The 20,757-nt window shown below is 41.2% G+C and overlaps 1 protein-coding gene across 7 annotated transcripts in view; it reads right to left on the reverse strand.

Moving 5' to 3' along the window:
* slit2 (slit homolog 2 (Drosophila)) overlaps positions 1–20,757 on the reverse strand; it is a 421,836-nt gene that overhangs the window by 62,203 nt on the left and 338,876 nt on the right. For all 7 annotated transcript variants that reach the window (XM_073064928.1, XM_073064925.1, XM_073064926.1 and 4 more), the window contains 7 exons: positions 12,081–12,213; positions 9,715–9,783; positions 6,415–6,486; positions 6,171–6,242; positions 4,649–4,720; positions 2,707–2,870; positions 1,460–1,584 (listed from right to left, as the gene is read on the reverse strand). In XM_073064928.1, coding sequence (XP_072921029.1) covers positions 1,460–1,584; positions 2,707–2,870; positions 4,649–4,720; positions 6,171–6,242; positions 6,415–6,486; positions 9,715–9,783; positions 12,081–12,213 — 707 coding nt within the window. The remainder of the gene's footprint in view (positions 1–1,459; positions 1,585–2,706; positions 2,871–4,648; positions 4,721–6,170; positions 6,243–6,414; positions 6,487–9,714; positions 9,784–12,080; positions 12,214–20,757) is intronic.

A 20,757-nucleotide genomic window follows, 5' to 3' on the forward strand; every position in this document is an offset into this window, starting at 1 on the left:
TCTTTAGCTTTCTGAAAATCCTGGCTCAAACTGCATAATCACTGGATTAATGATAAATACCACCTTAGCAGTGAGAATCATAGTCATGGGAACTTCCAAGTCTGGCTCCAAGCAAAACTATTGAATAAATATCTGGTGAAATATGAAATTATAGATTATCGCTACTGTCTGTCTCCTGTGTAATATTTCTGGTGATCATGAACTGGGGAGATGAAGACAGGCCTTTGATGTCTGTGATAATTCTGTCATCTTTTAATGGTTCTTTGAATGGTTGAGATAAACAAGTTACATAAAAACTGTTAAAATTGAAGTAAATAACTTGAAAAATATATATTCTTTAAAGCGAATATTAAAGTAAAAGGAAGCAACATTTCTTCTAAAGCTCCCATTCACTTGCCCTATGATTGTCACTTTAGTCCAATGGGGTTTCAGGCCAAGAGCTAGGTCATAATGTTGGGCAGGGCTACACTTGGAAAGAGAAAAAACTCTGGAGTCAGTCACTGGACAGGGCAGACAGGATGGTTTTGACCTCTTCATCTGACATCATTTGACAATATATGTGTCTGGAAGGTACTGAACTTTAAACAGGGAATCGATCGAGTTTCCAACAATAGCCCCTGGCAACCACTTGGTTCATAGTTGAATCTTTTATTTCAGTACCTTCAGGGACAAATGTAAGGAGCTTTTCCTTGAAACATCCAGGAAATCAAAAATACAGAAATATAGAAAAATAGGAGCAGAAGTAGGTAATTCATCCCCTTGAGCCTGTTGCACCACTCAATATGATCACAGCAAAGCTTCTACCTTAGAACCACATTGGCACTTTCTCACCATATTGCTTGAAATTTTTAGTGTGAATACATTTGTCTGTCTCTTCCTACATATATTGACAAACTTGGTCTTGGCAGACTTCAGGATTAAAGAATTCCACAGGTTCACCATCCTCCCTGCATCAAGTCTGTTGAATCCAACCAGAATTTTTGTCCATTTCGATGGAATCACTTCTCATTCTTGTACACTTGGGTGAATTATGGCCGTGTGGACATTGTCTGTCCTCACATGGCAGTTCTAATATTGCAGGAATCAGCCTGGTGAAACTTCACTGCACAGCCTCAATGGAAAATATATCCTTTCTTAACTAAGGAAACAAATACTGTCTCATCATGGCTCCATACAATTGTGATAAGAGTAAAACTAGAACAGAGAGAATATGGACTTTCTCCTTCATAAAGTAACAAACAAACGTGAAATCAGTGCATGTCCTCATCCATAAACATCTGTCATTCATAGTCCTTTACTTTGTGTGGCATTCTCGTTAAGCAACTAGACTCTCATATTATTTTACATGACGTAAATCTTAAATCATATATGCCAAGTTTTAGCTACTGGCTAGTTGTTAATATGATAAAACTATAATATACTAGAGGTGGAGACCTTTCTTTTCATATTATGAACATACCTTGAATCCATATGGACAGGTGCACCTGTAGAAATCCACAGGGTCATTTTTGCAAGTGCCATCATTTTTACAGGGGTTGGAAAGACAGGGGTTACACTTGGCTAGAATGTTGATGTCAATAGGGCCTTGAAAAATAAAGCAGTTTTGTAAGTTAAGAAAATGAAACAAGCAAGATACATATAAAAAAGAAAAATCATATTTGTATTAATTTTATGATTGATCACTGATCCCTGTTGTTTGCTTTATAACACCTTGACAAATGGAATAATCTAGAATCATGAAAAGAGTTGATTAAGCTTGCAATCCTTCAATGTCAGATGGCTAATACAGAATAAAAATTAAATTGCAAATAAATTAATGATTGATATTCTGGCTTACTATAGAGTTCAGTAATTAGTATGATACTAACATCTGAGAGGCAGGGGTTCTGCTTGAAACTAACTGCACTGAAATTAAACTAATTTTAACAAAACATTGTTGCTTACTGCAGAAAACATCTTTATTTAATACAGAAAATATTTTTGGTTAAGTTTGAAAGATGAAAAGGAAATAACTGCTACTGAAACAAATATAATGTCGCTTATATCACATACAGTTTTTAATTGGGGAAGAACATTCTGAAATACTATGCTCCAACAACATAAATTCAATAATAAATTAATACATCTAAAATGTGCAATGAAGTCAAATACCACATTTCTAAGACAGACATTTATTTCACAGTTACATTTCAGTTTAAGGTTAAACTCATGCAATATGTAGTTAACGTCGTAATTTATACTAACAATGCGTTAACTATATGGATATATCAATTTGACATTGATGATCCAAGGCAAACAAGTCTGTTGAGAGGTTAGGTAATTTTTTGGGGGTTCACATTAAGGGAAAGACAGGGAGGTCCGTGCTTAACACCATCCATTATTGCCGGGGTGACTTGGCTGTCTTACCTGGTACCAGAAAACCACAAGGCCCTGGAATCTCTATTGGCAGGGCAAAGGATGTCAATTATCACAAGTGAAATATTAAAGAATGTTAGATTACATGCAAACAGGAGTATTCATAGGGCAATTATGTTACAAAATGTTCTATCTGAATAATACAACTCCTCATTACATGTTTAATTAGTCCATCACCAAAAAAATCGGGCAATCCACATTATGAAGTTTTGATTTAATCGCTTTGCGCCAAGACAAGTGTACCTTTGCTTTACATTTTCTCCCACAGTTACCCTACATTGATGGCATTACCTTGACATTCAAATTTCTTTGAGGGAGTGGTAAGCAAGAGTTTATCAGCCATGTCACCAGGTCCAGCACAACGAGCTATGCCTGGTTCTTTGTAGCCTGACTTGACCCAGTCCGACAACCACTGCATGTTACAGTCACAGTACAGTGGGTTGGCACCAAGGGCCCTGCACAGAGAAGGAAGTCATACATTCATTTTTCAAATGCAGTAACATCAAAGATCAGAAAAACAATCATCCCATCCAACATCATTCAATTTAAATCTCTGCTGCCTCTCATCACTGCATTCACTTTCCATATATGTAACAAAATCAGGGCTTTAGGCTCCATCCATCAATGGAAAATCATTAATAATGCAAAGAAATGATTTGTAGTACCACCCTTAAACATTCCATTTATTAATCTGCATCTTGAGTTCTTGTCTAATGCCACTACATTGTGTGAAAAATTATCACAGATTAGCATTTTCAGTTCTAATCAGTTGTATTAAACAACAGTGTCATCTCTGCCATTTTCTTCATCTTAATTTATCTCTTTTTGAGCTCTAAAGCTGACATTTCCTTGCACTTTAACCTCCTGACTACAGCTTGAATTGGTCTCATGGACCTTCACTGAATTGCATTTAGTTTTCAACATTTCACTATGCTTTATTTGTTCGACTGAATTCAGTACTTACGGGGGTGAATCAATTAGTGTTCTACAGACTTAGAAGGACCTCAGCCTTAGATTTTATATTCCTGACGTTATACTGTGTATTCTATAAATACCATTTACTCGGAACCATTTCTACAGCAGCTGCAATGTTATACAATGTATGTTTTACATACTTAGACATCTTTTAACTCTCCTTTCAATTAACTTGAAACACATCCAGAGTATGTGCATTGACAGTATGTTTAAATATAGTTAAATTTTTACTTCCATGGAATAGTGGAGTAGATGAGGTTTTAAACAGCTTGCTGAGTCTGTACTTCCACTTTGTGACCAGCAGTGATCTATTTCATCACTGTGATATCCCAAATGAAGACAAATAAGTTTTAGATTCTGTATTATTACATTCTGTTGCTCCATTGTATAATGTGCTGTAAAATTCATTCCAAACAAAATATTCAGCCACATAGAAGTTAATACCTCCAAGGTCAAGCACCTCCACTCTATCTGCCACAGGTAGATCTTCCCTGTAGCCAAACATTTTAATTCTGATTCCCATTCCTGTTCTGACACGTCTGTCCATGGCCTTCTCTTGTGCCAAGATGGGGCCACTCTCAGAGAAGAGGAGCAATACCTTATATTCTGTATGATTAGTCTCCAACCTGATAGCTTGAATATCCATTTCATCTTGCGGTACAAAAAAACTCACCCCCACCCACCCCCCATTTCCTGTATTTGCCACTCAGACCTTTTACCTCTTCTCATTTGCCTATCACTTCCCCCTTGGTCCCCTCCTCCTTCCCTTTCCCCTGATGGTTCACTCTCCTCTCCTATCAGGTTCCTTCTTCTCCAGCCCTTGACCTTTCCCACCCACCTGGCTTCACCAATCATCTTCCAGCTATCCTCCTTCCCCTCCCCCCCCCCACCTTTTTATTCTGGCATCTTCCCCTTTCCTTCTCAGTCCTGAAGAAGGGTCTCGGCCCGAAACATCGACTGTTTTTCATTTCCATAGATACTGCCTGGCCTGCTGAGTTCCTCCAGCACTTTGTGTGTGTTGCTTTGGATTTCCAGCATCTGCAGACTCTCTCATGTTTAGAAGTTAAAAACAGTGCCCAGAGATTCACCTGTGGTCAAAAGTGGCAACCATGTATTAAGAAGTGCTAGTTTATTTCCCTCCTTCAGTTCTTAATCAAGTCAAGCTGAGAGGAATTCTATCTAAGTCTAAAGCATAAAGATGCTGTTCGTATTTGTGAAATAATGAGATGTCAAGGGGCTTACTGAAGTCTATACTTACAAATGGGACAATGATGAGAGGTCATTGAAAGCTCCTTCAGGAATCGCTGATATCTCATTCCCATGCAATGACCTATAAATAGAGGATATAAAAGCTGAATGCAATCTACTGTGCACCTGATCTCTAATCAGCTTTATCAAGTTACAGCGAACCATCTAACACTGAACTACAACCCAGAGTGCTATCAAACAATTTGCTACTTTAACACTGGTGTTCATTCAGTTTGGATTCTGGTGGACCATATTTGAACTGCTAAGTAGGATATTTCTGCATAAATCGTAGGCTGACTAGTTTCATAGAAACCAAACTTGCCAGTTGTTTGCAAACGGAGAACCTCTTCCCCTTTGCACCCACTGTTGTACGGAGGAAAACTGAACTGCCACCAAACCATGGCGATTTCCAGTCAGGTGTATCAGCTAAATATTGACCCTTGGTTCGATGCTTTGTTTGCAATGTTTTTCAGTGCGAAGCTAGTTTCAGAATGGAAGGCATGGGAAGCCCATGCAGGCCAATATTTTCCCAGACTGAAGGAAATTTCCCCACACAAAAGCTCCTTTTCTTGAATTGGTGCATCTTTCGCTCAGCTCAATCACATGAAGGGGCTTGGCCCGAAATGTCGACTGTTCATATCCCTCACCAGATGCTGCCCATGATTTCCTCCTGCAATTTGTGTATGTCAGATTCCTTAAGCTTGCCATAGCCGAGGGGTGGGGGTTGGGGTAAAATGGGGATCAGCTCCCACTAGCTGGTAAATACTCCCTATGGCATGCATCGCAAATAGCTTCTAACAACCAAGTCCAACTCCTGGCCTCCTGCTATTAAGCCTGGAGAAACTGTTTTTATTGACAGGAGATGGGGCAAAGGCAGGTTAGTGGCACATTCAAGCCAGTCGCTTCAGGCAGATGGGGCTCATCAGCTGTGGTTGGAAGCTCATCTCAAACCTTCGCTGCCTTGAGGCTATACCCACTCACGGGGAAGGCTTCGGGAGTAAACTCCGAGGGAAAAATCTGCGGCCTGAGTGTCTAAGGCAGTCTACGTTGATTGCAACACTGACTGGCAACTCCTGTGACGCTGCTGGTGCCAAACTGTATCGGTCTCTGCCATTCCTTTGGGCTTATCAGCTGCGTGGAGAGGTGGCAGCAGCTGCGTGCACACAGCTTGCTCTCCATATCATGGTGTGCCTTGGCCAGTGGAAGCCCATAATTCAAATAGACTGACTCACCAACGTCAGGGTGAGGAATTTGGTCAATTATATTCCCACCCTGCTCCCATCAGTACATGGTTAATGAAAATTGTTATGACAGTGGAGTCAGAGCAGGAACAATTTGGAGGAAAATTATATTTCAGATTTTTACAGTGTCCTGGTCGGAGAGGAAAGGAGCTAGTGTCACCAGTGTGCACAGAACACTGAACACAAAGGCTGCTGAACATGTACCTTTAAACGGATGCCGTCATCTTTAAGGAGGAATGGTTATTGATTAGCTGCATTATTTAAAAGGCCAATAATCTTTCCTGTACTTACAACAAACGCAGGGATCTCAAACCATCAAAAGCCCGAACAGGGATACATCTGAGCCGGTTATAACTGAGAATCCTGTGAAAGTATAAAAGATGACACTGAGGAAATATACCAATTCACAATCAGAAATGGATAAACTATTGTGAGCTGGTTGTGAACTCAAACATCGTGAAAAGCATTATGATAAGCATTTTTACAGATAAGACAAGAGTATGGTGCAAAGTTTGTACTGAGGACAAATACTTACAAAGTCAGGAGCTCTGTCATGTTGCTGAAGCTTTGGTTGTACAATGTACTGATTCTGTTATTACTTAAATCACTGAAAAACAAAACATGACAATAAATAAAACAGTTAGTAGTAATAATGCAAATAATGTGGAAACATACAATGAATAAACAGTCAACAATTCAGGCCGAGACCTTTCTTCAGGAATGGAAAAGAAGGGGAAAGATGCAAGAATAAAAAGAAGGGAAGGAGGACAAGCTAGAAGGTGATAGGTGAAGCCAGTGGGTGGGAAAGGTTAAGCAGTGGAGAAGAAAGGATCTGACAGGAGAGGAGAGTAGACTGTGGGAGAAAGGGAAGGAGGACAGGACCCAGAGGGAAGTCATAGGCAGGTGCGAAGAGGTAAAATGGTAGAGTGGGGAACAGAAAAAGAAGGGCGGGTGAGGGAAATTTTTTACTGAAAGGAGAAATTGATATTCATGCCATCAGGTCTGAGGCTACCCATTTGGGATATAAGGTGTTGCTTCTTCACTCTGAAGGTAGTCTCACCTTGGCCCAAGAAGAGGCCATGGACTGGCATGTCGGAATAAGAATGGGAATTAAAGATTTTGGCCACCAGGAAGTTCTGCTTTTGGCAAATAGAGCGGAGGTGCAAGACAAAGCTGTTCCCCAATTTATGGCAGGTCTCTCCAATGGGGAAGCCACAATAGACGACCCCAGAAGATTCGCAGGTGAAGTGGTGCCCCACCTGGAAGGACTGTTTGGGTCCCTGAATGGAGGTGAGGGAGGAGGCGAATGGGCAGGTGAAGCACGTTGGCTGCTTGCAGGGGTAAGTGCCTGAAGGGAGATTAGTTGGGAGGGACAAATGGAGAAGAAAATCACAGAGGGAATGATCCCTGTGGAAAGCAGAGGGTGGGGGAGGGCGAGGTAAAGATATGTTTAGTGGTAGGATCCCTTTGGAGATGCTGGAAGTTACGGAGGATGATGTGCTGGATGCAGGGACTCATTGGGTGATAGGTAAGACGAAGAGGAACTCTATCACTGTTAATGCGGCGGGAAGATAGGGTGAGTCAGGATGCTCAGGAAATGGAGGAGCTGCGGCTGAGGGCAGCATCAACAGTGGAGGAAGGGAAACCCCGTTCTTTGAAGAGGACATTTCTGATGCTCTGGAAAGGAAAATCGCATCCTGGGAACAGATGTGGCGGAAGCGAAGGAACTGAGAAAAGGGAATTGCGTTTTTACAGGGAACAGGATGGGAAGAAGTACAGTCAAGGTAGATCAGGAAATCAGTAGGTTTATTAAAGATGTCGGTTGAGAGTTTGTCTTCAGAAATGGAGACAGATTGAGAAAGGGAATGGAGGTCTCAGGAATTGACCAAGTGAATTTAAGGGTATGGTGGAGATGAGAGGCAAAGTTGAGGAAACTGATAAGCTTGGCATGTGTACATGAAGCAGCAGCAGTCATCGATGTAGTGGAGGAAGAGTGGAGAGTATTACTGTGGAAAGTTTGGAACATGGACTGTTCTACGTAGCCTACGAGGAGGCAGGCATTGCTGGGGCTGTGGGTTCCCATAACTACCCCTCGAGTGTGGAGAAAGTGGGAGGAGCCGAAGAAAAAATTGCTGAGGGTGAGGACCAGTTGTGCCAGACGGAGGCGGTGGAGGGGAAATGGCTGGTTCCTTTGTTAAGAAAGAAGGAGAGAGCATCGCGGCTCTCTTGATGGAAGAGAGAAGTTAATGGGGGCTGAAGGTCCATGGTGAAAATGAGGCGGTCAGGGCCAAGGGATTGAAAGTTACAGAGGAGATCGAGAATGTGATGTGCCTCAGATGTAGGTGGGAAAACCCTGAACCAAGGGGGATAGAATGGAATCAAGGTATGAAGACACAAGTTCAGTGGGGCAGGAACAAGCAAAGACAGTAGGCCAGCCCGGACAGTTGGGTTTGTGAATCTTGGGTAGGGGGTAGAAGTGAGCACTGTGGGTTAAAGAAACATTATGTAATAGGAAGTTCTTGATAATCTGCAGACTCATACTGTGAAGTTTTGAAGTCCTGAAGCCTAGGACATTTAAGTCATTTAATTAAACACAATGAGGCCATTGTCTGGGAATTTGAAGTCAGTGTATAAACTTCATGTGGTTCATTAAGGTCCAAACAATGGTATTAATTCTAAGATATTCTCGCAATGTACCCACAGTGTCTGAGCACTATTCCGCTCCCTGGAAGTCGCTTCCTGTTGGGGTTTGCTTACCCAAAATATTCATTGTTACAATGATAGATCTTGCTGCCAACCTGGAGGCTGAAATTTTTGTTTGTAACTATTGGAAGATTGTTTATCTATAATAAATAAATAATCTTCCAACAGTTACAAACAAAATTTGAGCTCTCACAAGCTTAAAGTCAAAGCTCCCTTTCTGCTAATACAGCTGGTCCCTCTTTAAACAAAATCTTTTAGTCGCCCTAGATATGCCATTTAAAGAACACCCATTTAAAGCACAAAGATCGGACACCAGCTTCCCTACAAAAACATCAGGAAATCTCATCTGCACTGTCTCCATATTTTGATTACTGACTGCAATATTGTCATGAAAATCATCCATGTTTTCTGAATAGTTTCACAATTTGATCACCAGATCCATTATCACCCGGCTGTGGACAGAAAATCACCCAATCCCCTAAATTCACTATCCCTTCAGGTCTATGAATAAACTGCTCCAAGGTAGATTATAGCTGGGGCCTCCAGTGTCTCAGTGATTACAGAACTTTAGAGACCAGCCAGATACTTGGGCTGATTCTATATTTCTGCCAGTGTAGATGATTTCAACTCAGGAATCCTATTTCACTATTGATGATCGCAATTAGGTGTAATCCCAGAGTTCAATGAGAAAAACTACCAACCGAGGCTCCCAGTTCAGATGTACGCAACAGAACCTGACGATATTAACCTTTAAATTATTAGAGAGGATGATTTTATAAGCAATTTATTGGGCAGTTGTCGAGTGAATAGTTCTGTTCATGGGAAAATCTGGGACAGTGAGGCATAAGCCTAAAATTAGATGCTGGCCATTAGGAAACTCATTCATACAGAGTGTGGCAGTAGAAGTATGAGAATCTCTCCCACAATAAAGTAGCCAATGTTAGTGATATAAATTTAGATCTGACCAATAATATTTTTCTTGGCCAAGGAACTAAAAGGGTGTGGACCCAGGAGGGTAGGTGGATTGGGAAAAAAGTCAGTGACAGTGGAATGGATGAGGGCTGCTGAATAGTTCACGCTTATATACCCTTTAAATAGCACTACTTAATGGTGTCATAATGGAAGTACGTACATAAGTAATAAATGCTTGTAGTTGGTGAGTTCCTTGGGCACCATCACAAATTGATTTCCATCCAAGTACCTAGAAGAGAGAGCACTGCATGAGATCTAAGATCAGCCAGTAATGATGCATTAGTTTCGCAATCAGCTTTCCTCCTTTAAATTTAAACAAAATGCCACTAACATAGTATAGCAACGACCTCTAAGTGAAAGGTCAAAGCCTGTGGTGCACTAAATCCTCAGCAGGAGGGAGGAAAGAGTAAGGAATTAAACAGAGGCTTCACAGTTAGATGACACAGAGCTCAGCATATTGTAGGAAACAAGTTATGCTAATGGAGCACATTCCACACCATTGATCTAGCAGATGAGAATTAGTTTGTTAGTGGCAACAAAGCCAATTTTCCTCTGTACTCTGCAGCAAAACTGGATTTCAAATTTGGGCAGATGACTGAACACAGAGGCCAGAATCTACAAGGGCAAATGATAAGGATTTGTTTTCTTTTTGTGGGCTTCCCTTGCTTTGCTGCCTACCTCTTTGTATCTTCTCAAAGATGAAAGTGATGTGGAGGTGGTTGAAGGGCAGAGGTGTGATAACAATGATAGACCCTAGGCCCTATGCCAATATTTACTGACATCTCACATTCTCTTTCTGGAAATTGAATGAGTTAACTCAGCCGATCAACAAAATTTAACACAAATCCTTCAGGCACTTAGGGAATATCTACACAATTTACAACATGTCCTGTACGAGCTAATAGAAAGTAACAAAAAAACAAAGCCTTTTAGATTCCCTCCCGCACAGGAAGAGTTTTATTTGACTGTTCTAAGCTCTAAATATCATTATCTGTGGAAAACTGCCAGTTGTAATTGTTGCTGTAAAATATTCATTGTTGTTGATTACTGAAGACTGTTAATGGACATTGTCACATTAAAAATTAATGCTCTGCCTTTGTGAAGTTGCAACCCATGTTTTAAATATTAATTTCATTGATTTGTGTGGAAATGCTCATATATATTTAAAATATAAACTTAGCTTTGAATAAGATTGAAAAGTATTATCGTTTGCTATAAATATTAATAATTTTCCATTTTCCAATAATAATAACTATTCCAAAAAGGTCATGGTCAATGGAAACCTTTGGAAAAGAAAACATTAATCGTGTCAAAGGAATTATCACAAACATTATTCCAGTAGAGTTGAACTGAAGTGAAAGATGCATTAATCTTTTGGTGGCTATGCCTTGGGACAAAGCAAAGTTTAGTTTGGAATCACAAGAGCCTGCAGATGCTGGGACTGGAGGGCAAAAAAATCAAACTGCTGAAGGAACTCAGTGAGATGAGCATCATATTTGGGGAGAAATGGACTGTCGTTTCAGTCTGTGACCCTGCATCAGGCTGGTTGATTTAGTATTCACAACCTTCATCTTCTCAGCAAAAACAGTAACTCCTGAATCCTATTGTAAGCTGTGATCTCCTGCTTTGTGAAGTTGGACTGGTTTTAGAGAAGTTCCAGATGATGGTGCATAACGGGTGTTGTGATGGGGTGGAAAAAGCAGCAAGGAGACAATGTACAAAGCAGGGAAATGGTGAGAGATGGTTCATCATAAGAAATTGGAGATAGTGTGCAAACAATGTGTAGAACAGTTGTGTTGAAGGTGGTGTGGAGTGATGCGTGTAAATGGTGCTTAAATGATGAGGGGACAATGTATAAAGAGGAGAGGGTGGTCATATATAAAATGGAGTGCAGAGACAGTGTGCAGAAGGTGGTGTACCAAACGAGATGTGGAAATGGTGCTTAAAAGGTGATGGTAGCTTGTTATAAAAGGGATATGTAGAGATATTGTGTAAAAGGATGTGTATAAAGAATGAAGATGGTTTGCAGACTGAAATGGGAAAGAGGCGGTGATGTTAAGCGAAAGTTGTGGAGTGTGTCTAAAAGACGGAGTATGGAGGTGTACAGAAGGTACCATACAGGTAAGGTGCCAGCAATGGGATATGAGAGTGGAAGCTACCAAGCAAGTTCCAGAAGTTCCAGTTCTGTAACCCCAACCCAACATTGATTGAAAGATGTGAATCGCTTCTGTGACTCCAGAAACACCTATTTAACTCCAGAGTTTGAAACAGGAAAACATGACTGCATTAAATTCAAGGCGCTGGCGATTGTTCGATAAAATGGATGTCTTCTGCTGCAGTGGAGTTTATTTTCACATGATTTGTCTGCCAAAGGAATTACAACTGCTTTCACTACAGGGCTCACATCAGTCATCAGAATAGAAACTTCAGACTGTCATACTTAATAAGCTCCCTTTTAGCTATTCTGAGAATCTGAAACTCCCTCAATTAAATTCCTGAAGGTAAGAAATAACAAGCATCACTCACAGTTCTGTAACATCCTTGGGGAGGCCCTTGGGTAAGACTTTGAGACCCTTGTTACTGCAACGAACCACAGTGTCCAGACAAGTACATTCTGCAGGGCAGCGGGCAAGGGGTGAACAGCTGTTGTCATCATTTCCTGGATTGTGGCAGAGAAAAGATTACCACGAGGCAAAATAAACAATTGCTTTCCTTAAATTTTAAGGATAAGTTGAAAGAATATCAAAATCTAGAAACATTTAGTGGAGCAGATTCAAACTACTCACATTAGCTTGCTTTGGAGAATGGTAGCATTGTGTACCAAAATGAAAATTGCACCAAGATTTAAAGAATTACATACAGAATAAGAAAACTCTGGCAGTGATTACAAGCAACAATTTAATTTAGAAGTTCAGATGGTTTACATAGAGAATGCTGACTACCTGGCAGTGATTACAAAGCAATACTTTAATCTAGAAGACATAAGGAAACTGGCCCCACGGATCAGGTTTCCCTCTTACTCCTTGAAGACAAACCGTTACCAGCTTCAGGTAATAGTTAAGGTTTATTTCCTCAGATCAAGTCACATTATCCAGAACTCTTGTGATTTTTTTTGCCTTTATTTAAAGAAAACTACAGTGTAACTGAAGATGTTTGGTACTTCAATAACGTAACTACTGAAATTGCAATTTTTTCACATTGTTGGTGGTGAAAATTACGTGAATGAACAAAGTGTTAGATTTCCTCAATTTTATAGAAAGATAATATCTATAATTTCTTTTCATTTGCCACCTGGGTTTGTAATTAATTATGTGATGACTCTGTATTCCAGTAATTGTGGTTGCTCATCCCTTGTACAGGAGAGGATTAGGGGAGGGCCATTCTCTATCTTCTGTACGGCATCCGTTAGTCTCGCAAGACCATGGATCTGCTCCTGGAGGGTCTTCTCCACGGCTCAGGCCTGGGCAAGGTTGTACGGAAGACCAGCAGTTGCCCATGCAGCAAGTCTCCCCTCTCCATGACACCGATGTTGTCCAAGGGAAGGGCAAGGGCAGATACAGCTTGGCATCAGTGGCATCGCAGGAGCTGCTAGAACGAAGTTGAAGGCAACGTTGGACTGCCTTAGGGACTCCAGCTCCGGATTTGTCCTCAGGGTTTACTCCTGAAGCATTTCCCATGAGTGGGTATGGCCGTAAGGCAGCAGAGGTTTGACATCAGAGTCTTCCCTCTCTCAGATGGACTGCCTTCCCAGTCTGACGAGCTCCATCTCTATCTCTGTCTTCTGGTATTCAGAATAACAATAATCTATAACCTCTACAATATTGTGTTAGAGCTTAGCAGTTACAGGTATACTGGGTACCACAGAAAGTACTTACTAAGATATAAGTTTATGACATTTTTGCTATAAAATGTCTATTTGTCAGAAATTTTGTTGTAAGTAATTTTATTTCAAGGAAGATCACTGGCTCTTTCGGCATTTCTTGTGGAAATCTGAACTATTAGGAAGATTAGCTCTTCAGAGGGATGCTAGATGGAATACCATAGTCAGAGTGTTTTTCCCATGAGCTGGAAGTATCAAATGCTGGAGGCTATAAGTTTAAGGTGAAAAGTGAGAAGTTTAAAAGAGATCCGCAATGCAAGTATTTTCTTTACACAGTGAGTAGGTGCCTGGAACATCTTGCCAAGGGAGGTGATGGAAACAGATCCAATCACTGAAGCTACATTTAGACAGACAGCTGAAGAGGCAGGGAATGGAGGGAGATAAGCCATGCTCAAGCAGCTGTGGTTATGGTCAGGGCAGACATAGTGAGCCAAAAGGCCTGCTGCCCTGCTGTACTCTTCGATTGTTCTGTACAGCGTCATGGAGAAATAACTCAGACACAGGCCCTTGAGCTAGAGAGACTGTCTCTAATCACAATCTTAATCTCATCAACTCTCCTCAGTACTGACCATTTATTTACTCACAAAGGATGATTTACAGTGGCCAATTAACCTACCCACTCACATGACTTGGGATGTGGGTGGAAACTGAGACGCACATTGGAAATCCAGATGTTCAGTTAGAATGCACAAATTCAACAGACAGCACCAGGAATGAAGCTGGGTCACCAGCTAGATGCTCACCTACTCTGACAAGTTTTCAGCACAGTTTACCAAGCTCTGAGGGGCACTAAACTAGTGGAGGCATACCAAAAGTTCAACCAGACTGATCATACCAGCCAAGGAATTAATCCTGGGTGGTTTTAACACACGTTCCCATCAACGACCATGATCCAGGAAGTGGGTGCAGAGCTGTGTCACCTGATGCAATGGCATCCTGCTGATTTCTGAAAATCGTCTCTAGCTTATTTATAGGCACACTGCGACACAGAGAGATGCAAACATACCCTGACAGCTCGGCAGTTTTAAGAATGGTGTGAAACACTGTTAGGGCAAGCCTTTACTTTAATCACTGTACACAGCCAAGCTTTTCACTTCAAAAGCATCAGTGAAGGGAGCCTGACTCCAAACTGATCCACAGCTAGCTACAGTCTAATGGGTGATGCTGAATCTCCTTGCTCCAGGTGTTTCCCTCCTTATCTAAGTCACTGTATCCTTCAGCTTTGACAGTGCCCAGCAAAACTTCTGTTGTCAGCCTCACTACTGGCTTTTAAAACTTCTACCCTTGCAATTTACGCTTTATTGGCCACATTATGTTAAAAATAACTTACAGGGCAATTTTCCACTTTCATTTCAGCACAAACAAGCACAAATGATTACAAGAGGGAAAGAAGCAATCTGGCTTATCAAGATTATAGGCCACCCAGATCCTCAAGTCCTTAACTTCTACTACTACTCTTGGAAATATATTCCCAAACTTTGCCACACATTGTGCACGATAGGTACAATAGTCTAAAGCTAGAAGTTTAGAAAATAGGCTGCCAGCTCATTATCATCCACCTCATAAGATCAGATAAATATCTCTAACACAAGATATGTTCTCAAGCACTTTGTTTGAAATTGGACCCAACACAAGCTGGTCTGATGAGCTTCCCATGGAAATTTAAAGCTAAACACACTTCCACTTAAACCAGTCTGCACAGGCCTCTACTACCCTTCTCAACAAATCTGTGACGACAACAACACACGAGGTTCTGCAGATGATGGAAATGCAGAAGAACATATACTAAAAGCTGGTGGAACTCAGCAGATCAAGCAACATCCATGGAGAGGGAATGAACAGTTGATATTTTGGGCCAGGACCCTTCCTTACGAAGGCTTTGGCCCAAAATCCTGATAAAGGGTCTAGGCCTGAAACATTGACTGCTTAGTCCTCTCTATAGATGCTCTCTGACTTGCAGAGTTCCTCCAGTATTTTGTGTATGTGTTACCATGGTAACAGTAGAAATCACAGATTTAGCAAAATAGGACCAACTTTTTTTTGTAGCAGCAGAGTGGCAGTAAATACTCTATCATCTTCCTTTCAGTCATTTTGACAACAACCACCTTGACACTTATTGAGGTGCAGAACTTCAAACCCATTGACAGTTTGGTGTTTGTATCTCAACATGAGTGGGAACTAACTTTTTCCCAGTGGCATATGCTCGAAAATCCATACTTTCCCAAGAGTGATAGGGGTTTAATTAGTGTCAGGGAACAGCTTTCATACTGTCAGTTCTGGAGCTCAATTTATACTACTTCCTGAAACAGGTACCACCACCCAACCCCCCCAGTCTAACCTGCAATAATGTGTACAGTCCAGCAATGAGTGACTGTAAGTCAGACTGAAATTAGAATTGGCCCAGATCCAGCTACTCGATGAAGAAATATAAATGGAGCAGAAGGATTGACTGCATGAAAACCATTTCTTGACAGAAACTCCACTCTTACTAGATGGAGAAAACAACATCGTTAAACATTTGTCATTGTAAAGAGCAAATCTTACAGCTGCATTTGGCAGCTTGAATGTACAAGAAAAAAATTGTAAACATATCTGTTTCCATAAAGCAATACAAATATGACACGAAGCAGGAAAGCAAAATTTATATGATATTATTCAAAGGCGGATTTCCCATCATAATTGCCATCAGTGGAAGTTCATATTGTATTTCTAATAAGTTTTCCAAAGGCATGCGATCTACAGCCGGAAGTACAATGCCAGTAAATGGCTTCAATGTAAATTGTGATAGAAACAGGGAAAATTATTTGAAATGCCCCCCCCCCCCCCACCTTCTGTTGGCATCAAATAGCCATGGGTGAGTTGTTGCATTTTGGAAGGACAAGTGAGGGCCAGGTCTTTTGCAGTGAACGGCAGGGCTCTGGGGACAGAGAGACCGAGGAGTACAAGAACATGCTTCTCTGAAAACGGAGTCACAGGTAAATAGGCTGGTGATAAAGGCTTTTGGCATGCTGGCCAACAGTCAGGACACTAAGTTGTGATATTATGTTGCAGTTGAACAAAATGTTGGTGACAAACACGAGAAAGTCTGCAGACACTGGAAGTCCAAAGCAATGCACCAAAAATGCTGCAGGAACTCAGCAGGTCAGGCAGCTTTAATGGGAAAGGGAAAACAGTCAACGTTTCTGGCTGAGACGCTTCTTCAGGACTTCGGGCCAAGACTCTCCTTCGGTCTTGAAGAAGGGTCTCAGCCTGACACGTTGACTGCTTACCCTTTTCCATGGATGCTTCATGTGTTGAGCTCCTCCAGGGTTTTGAAGATGCTGGTGAGGCTGCACTTGGAATATTGTGTTCAGTTTTGGTCACCTTGCTATAAGAAAGATGCTATGAGGCTGGAAAAAGTAAATAGGAGGTTTGGAATAATGTTTTTGGGATTCAAGGGACTGAGTTATGGAGAGAGGTTGAGCAGAGGTTGGGGTGTAGGAGAATGAGGGATAATTATCCAGAGATGTTCCTACTGTATGAAGGTCATAGATAAGGTGAACACGCAGTATTTTCCATGGGAAAATGAGAACTAGAGGACATAAGTTTAAGGTCAAAAGGGCACATTTTTCATCCACAGGGTGGTCAGCATATGGAATGAGCTACCAGAGGAAGTAGCTGAGGCAGGTACATTAACAATATTTAAAAAGCACTTGCATAGGTACGTGGAAAATAAAGGTCTAGAGGGATATGGGTTAAATGCGGGTAAATGGGACCAGCTTAGATAGGGTCCTTGGGCACGGACCACTAGGGCTATTTCCTAGCAGTTCGACAATGACTCTAGGATACTAAGATGAAAGGATGGGTTACTGCTTTGGATGGACGTTCAAGATGAAGAGGCCATACCTGAAATGTTAAGAGTTGGATCCTCTGGGCAGTGGCTGCATGCAAAGGTCGTTGGTATGGTGTAGAAACCTGAGCATTATTGAGGTGTGATTTTCTAACTGGGCTTCTCACAAACACTGATTCCTACCAGCTGTGCCACACTGAGCAGTTACCTTACTTTTTTTCTCCTTGAATTGTCAAACTAACAGTCACCCAGCACTGAAGACCTACTTGTGTCAGATCTTTGAAAGGCTGAACCAAATGGCACCCCCCTCCCCCCGCAATCCTCTCTTTCTCCACAGCCTTGTGTTCCTCTCCCCCATCCAAAGATTCATTTCTTTTCTGAATGTTGACCCAGACCTGTCATCCTTTCAGGGAGTGCATTCCAAATCATAACAGCTTCCCGACAAAAAAAAATCACCTACCCTTGAATCTTTTGCCAATTATTTTAAATCTTTGTACCCTGGTTACTAACCCTCTGGCCAGTGTAAACAGTTTCAACATGTTAGGTATTTGAAGTATTTTCTGCTTTTGTTTCACTTAAAAACCTTCAGAGCTCCTTCTTACCAACTTTAATGTAAACTCTATTAGTCCCATATTTAGGTTGCATACATTATAAGAACCAGCATTACTTTAAAGGAACGTAAACTGTAAATCATATTTTCATTACTTTTGCTCTAGACCTTTTGAATTAGTGCTGATTCAAATTTAATATATAGCAGAAGCTCTTGTTCTGCAGGAGGAAAGGTATCGCCAATGTTATTGTGAACCCATTTTCAGCCAAGTCTTTTGCCATGATATCATTTCTAACAGTGTGGTGACAAGATAAAGCAAGCATTGCAGGAATGGTGCCAATGAAAAGGGGCTCATCAGAAAGCTTAGAAATAGAAAGGCCAACTAGCACAGCCATGGAGTAACATGGCATTGAATGCCAGCAGAGAGTGGGAAATAAATCTCGATTTAACAGTTTACTCCAAAGCAATGGCTGGCTGTTAACCACAGGAAAAGCTGCCTATAAATTTAGCAATCTGTGGCACTAAATCTGAAGACTTCCCCTTTTCTGACATCAGTTTTCTCTGGTATAAGCAATGGTACAGAAGTCACTGGACCAGCTATGCCAGATAAGGGGTAAAAAAAATCAGTGTCAGGAAGAAATAAACAGTTCCGCCTAATACTTTGAAGATTTTATAGAGCACTAAATAAAGATAGGTCCATATAAGAAAAAAATAAATGAGGAAGCTAAAATGTCAAAACTGATTTTTTAAAAAAAGAACGTATATTGCCAATTGTGTTTTAAATTGTTTATATGACAGAGTGACAACCCAGTGACATAAATGTATTTGTTTTAGGCTAGACAGTTTATTAAGCAGCAATTATGACTTGCAAACTCTCTTAGACTTCATGTATTAAACTGTAAAATGTTCAGGATATTTTAGGAATCATTTGAAATATTCATCAGATCACTTGATTTCCTCTGATTTCACTGTGGAAGCCTAGAACAAAAGTGTAGCTCATGGAGGAGGCTGAACCAGTGCTCAACCACACATCTTAAAAGTTGCAGTCAGTCTGCAATGAAAGGAAGGCCTGATGGTTTTGCCATAATTATATGTCATTGAGCTGGAGGTGAATGGCAGCAGTGCTTAGAGAGAGCAGACATTTCAACCATACCTGACTTTCAGAAACATGATTGGATCAGGTGGAATTTGTGTTGCATACAGCATTCTACCTGGCTATCTTTCTATTCGTTTTTGGCTGGCCTGCTGGGGGAGCTAAGCAGTCAACGAGGGGAATGAACAGTCAATGATTTGGGTCGCAAACCTTCATCAGGACTGGAAAGGTAGGGAGCAGAAGCCAGAATAGGAAGGTGGAGGAGATGGAGGTGTAGATGCTGGCAGTTGATAGGAGGGAGTAGTCTAAAGTTACATAGTTTAACAGTCTGGGGGAAGGAATGTCAATGTGGGTGAAGTAATTATTTTGATTTTTGCTATTTGAAATAAAACTACTTTGATCGTTGGTATAAAGTTGTTGGAGTTGCTGCAAGTCCTACTGATAATAGGGCCAATCAGAGTTTGCAGGTGGTCCTGAAGCAAGCACTTGGGAGCCATTTACATTAGAAGAAGCAACTAATCACGTGGAACATTTTCAGCGAGAAATAGTGCTCTTATAAGTTCTGGAAGGCACAGCAGTGAAGTGTTAAAGGAAGTGTGACAAGTCAGAGTGTGCATGCACACGCAAGATGTACGCTTGGACAGTTCAACACCGTACAGCAATCTGGTGGTGTAAAAGACAGTGGGGAGATTAGATTTAAGGGTCTGCGTCAGTGAGTTAGGCCAGCTTTTAAACAGTCCATAAAGCAGAGCAAAATTTATTCAACCAAAGGCAAGACTGGGACAAACAATTGCAAAATGAACTTCTGAGCTTTGAGCTGGCTGATGTACTACAAACCTACAGGCTTAGGGGCAAACAGCAATTAGGAGTGTGCTGAGGGGAGAATCGGCCAAACGTCTTCTAATTAAACAATGGCTATTCTCAAAGGTGTGTGAAAGGAACGTGGTATAAGACAGTCTCCAGCCACCCCCAATGACCTGTGTTCCAGCCCATCTCACGTCAGTGCACCCATAAAACAGATAAAATAGTAAAATGCATCTTGGAATTAGTTGCCCACACTCCTGATGTGGGGATTTTGTGCAAATCGATTCTCGCTAGCTCTTGGTGCAAACACCATTATCATGTTATCCCACGGGAAGACTGCAGCACACTGTCTACCAGCAGTCACAAACTGCATCTAATGTTTTATTCATGGCACTAAATTAATGCCGGTCGATATGGGAGATAAGCTTTCCAGGAAATCACAACAGTGAAAACACATATTGACATGCATGAGCAGCGTGTGGCAGGAAACACAGGTGCCAATAAACACTAATACAGCTCCACAGATTGCTCAAAGTCACCGCACTGCACGTGAGACTCTCACGTGCATAACAAACCAGCTACCTGCATAAACACAACACTGGCGGCTCACTGTATTATTTACATGTAGGGAGAAACTCCGCTCAGCTCAAAACGTAATTACGGCAGATGCACTCTTTTTCTTTTCACATAATGAATCAGTGTTCACACTTCAAAAGAAGCTGTAAAATGCGTCCATATTTCCAAAAAAACATGCTGCATGTTGTCAAGAGCATTAAATTCAGACTATGAACTGTACTTTAGAAAGCTGTTGCATTCTAAAATGTATAGAATTATGCCGTTTCAACATCAAGGGGATTATAGATGAGCTCAAAGTCCTAATTATCGATCCAAATTCCGTAAATGATATAGGTTGGATTAGATGATGGGAACCAGTGATTTTCTGAGCACTCGGGCTGTAATGCTTGCTGTCCAGTTGAGCTTCAGATAGCCTACCTGGTAAACTCTGCAAGGTGCACACATTGTCATAGCAAGGCCACATGACTACAC

Source organism: Hemitrygon akajei, chromosome 13 (genome assembly GCF_048418815.1).
Source record: "Hemitrygon akajei chromosome 13, sHemAka1.3, whole genome shotgun sequence".
Classification (NCBI taxonomy): Eukaryota; Metazoa; Chordata; class Chondrichthyes; order Myliobatiformes; family Dasyatidae; genus Hemitrygon; species Hemitrygon akajei.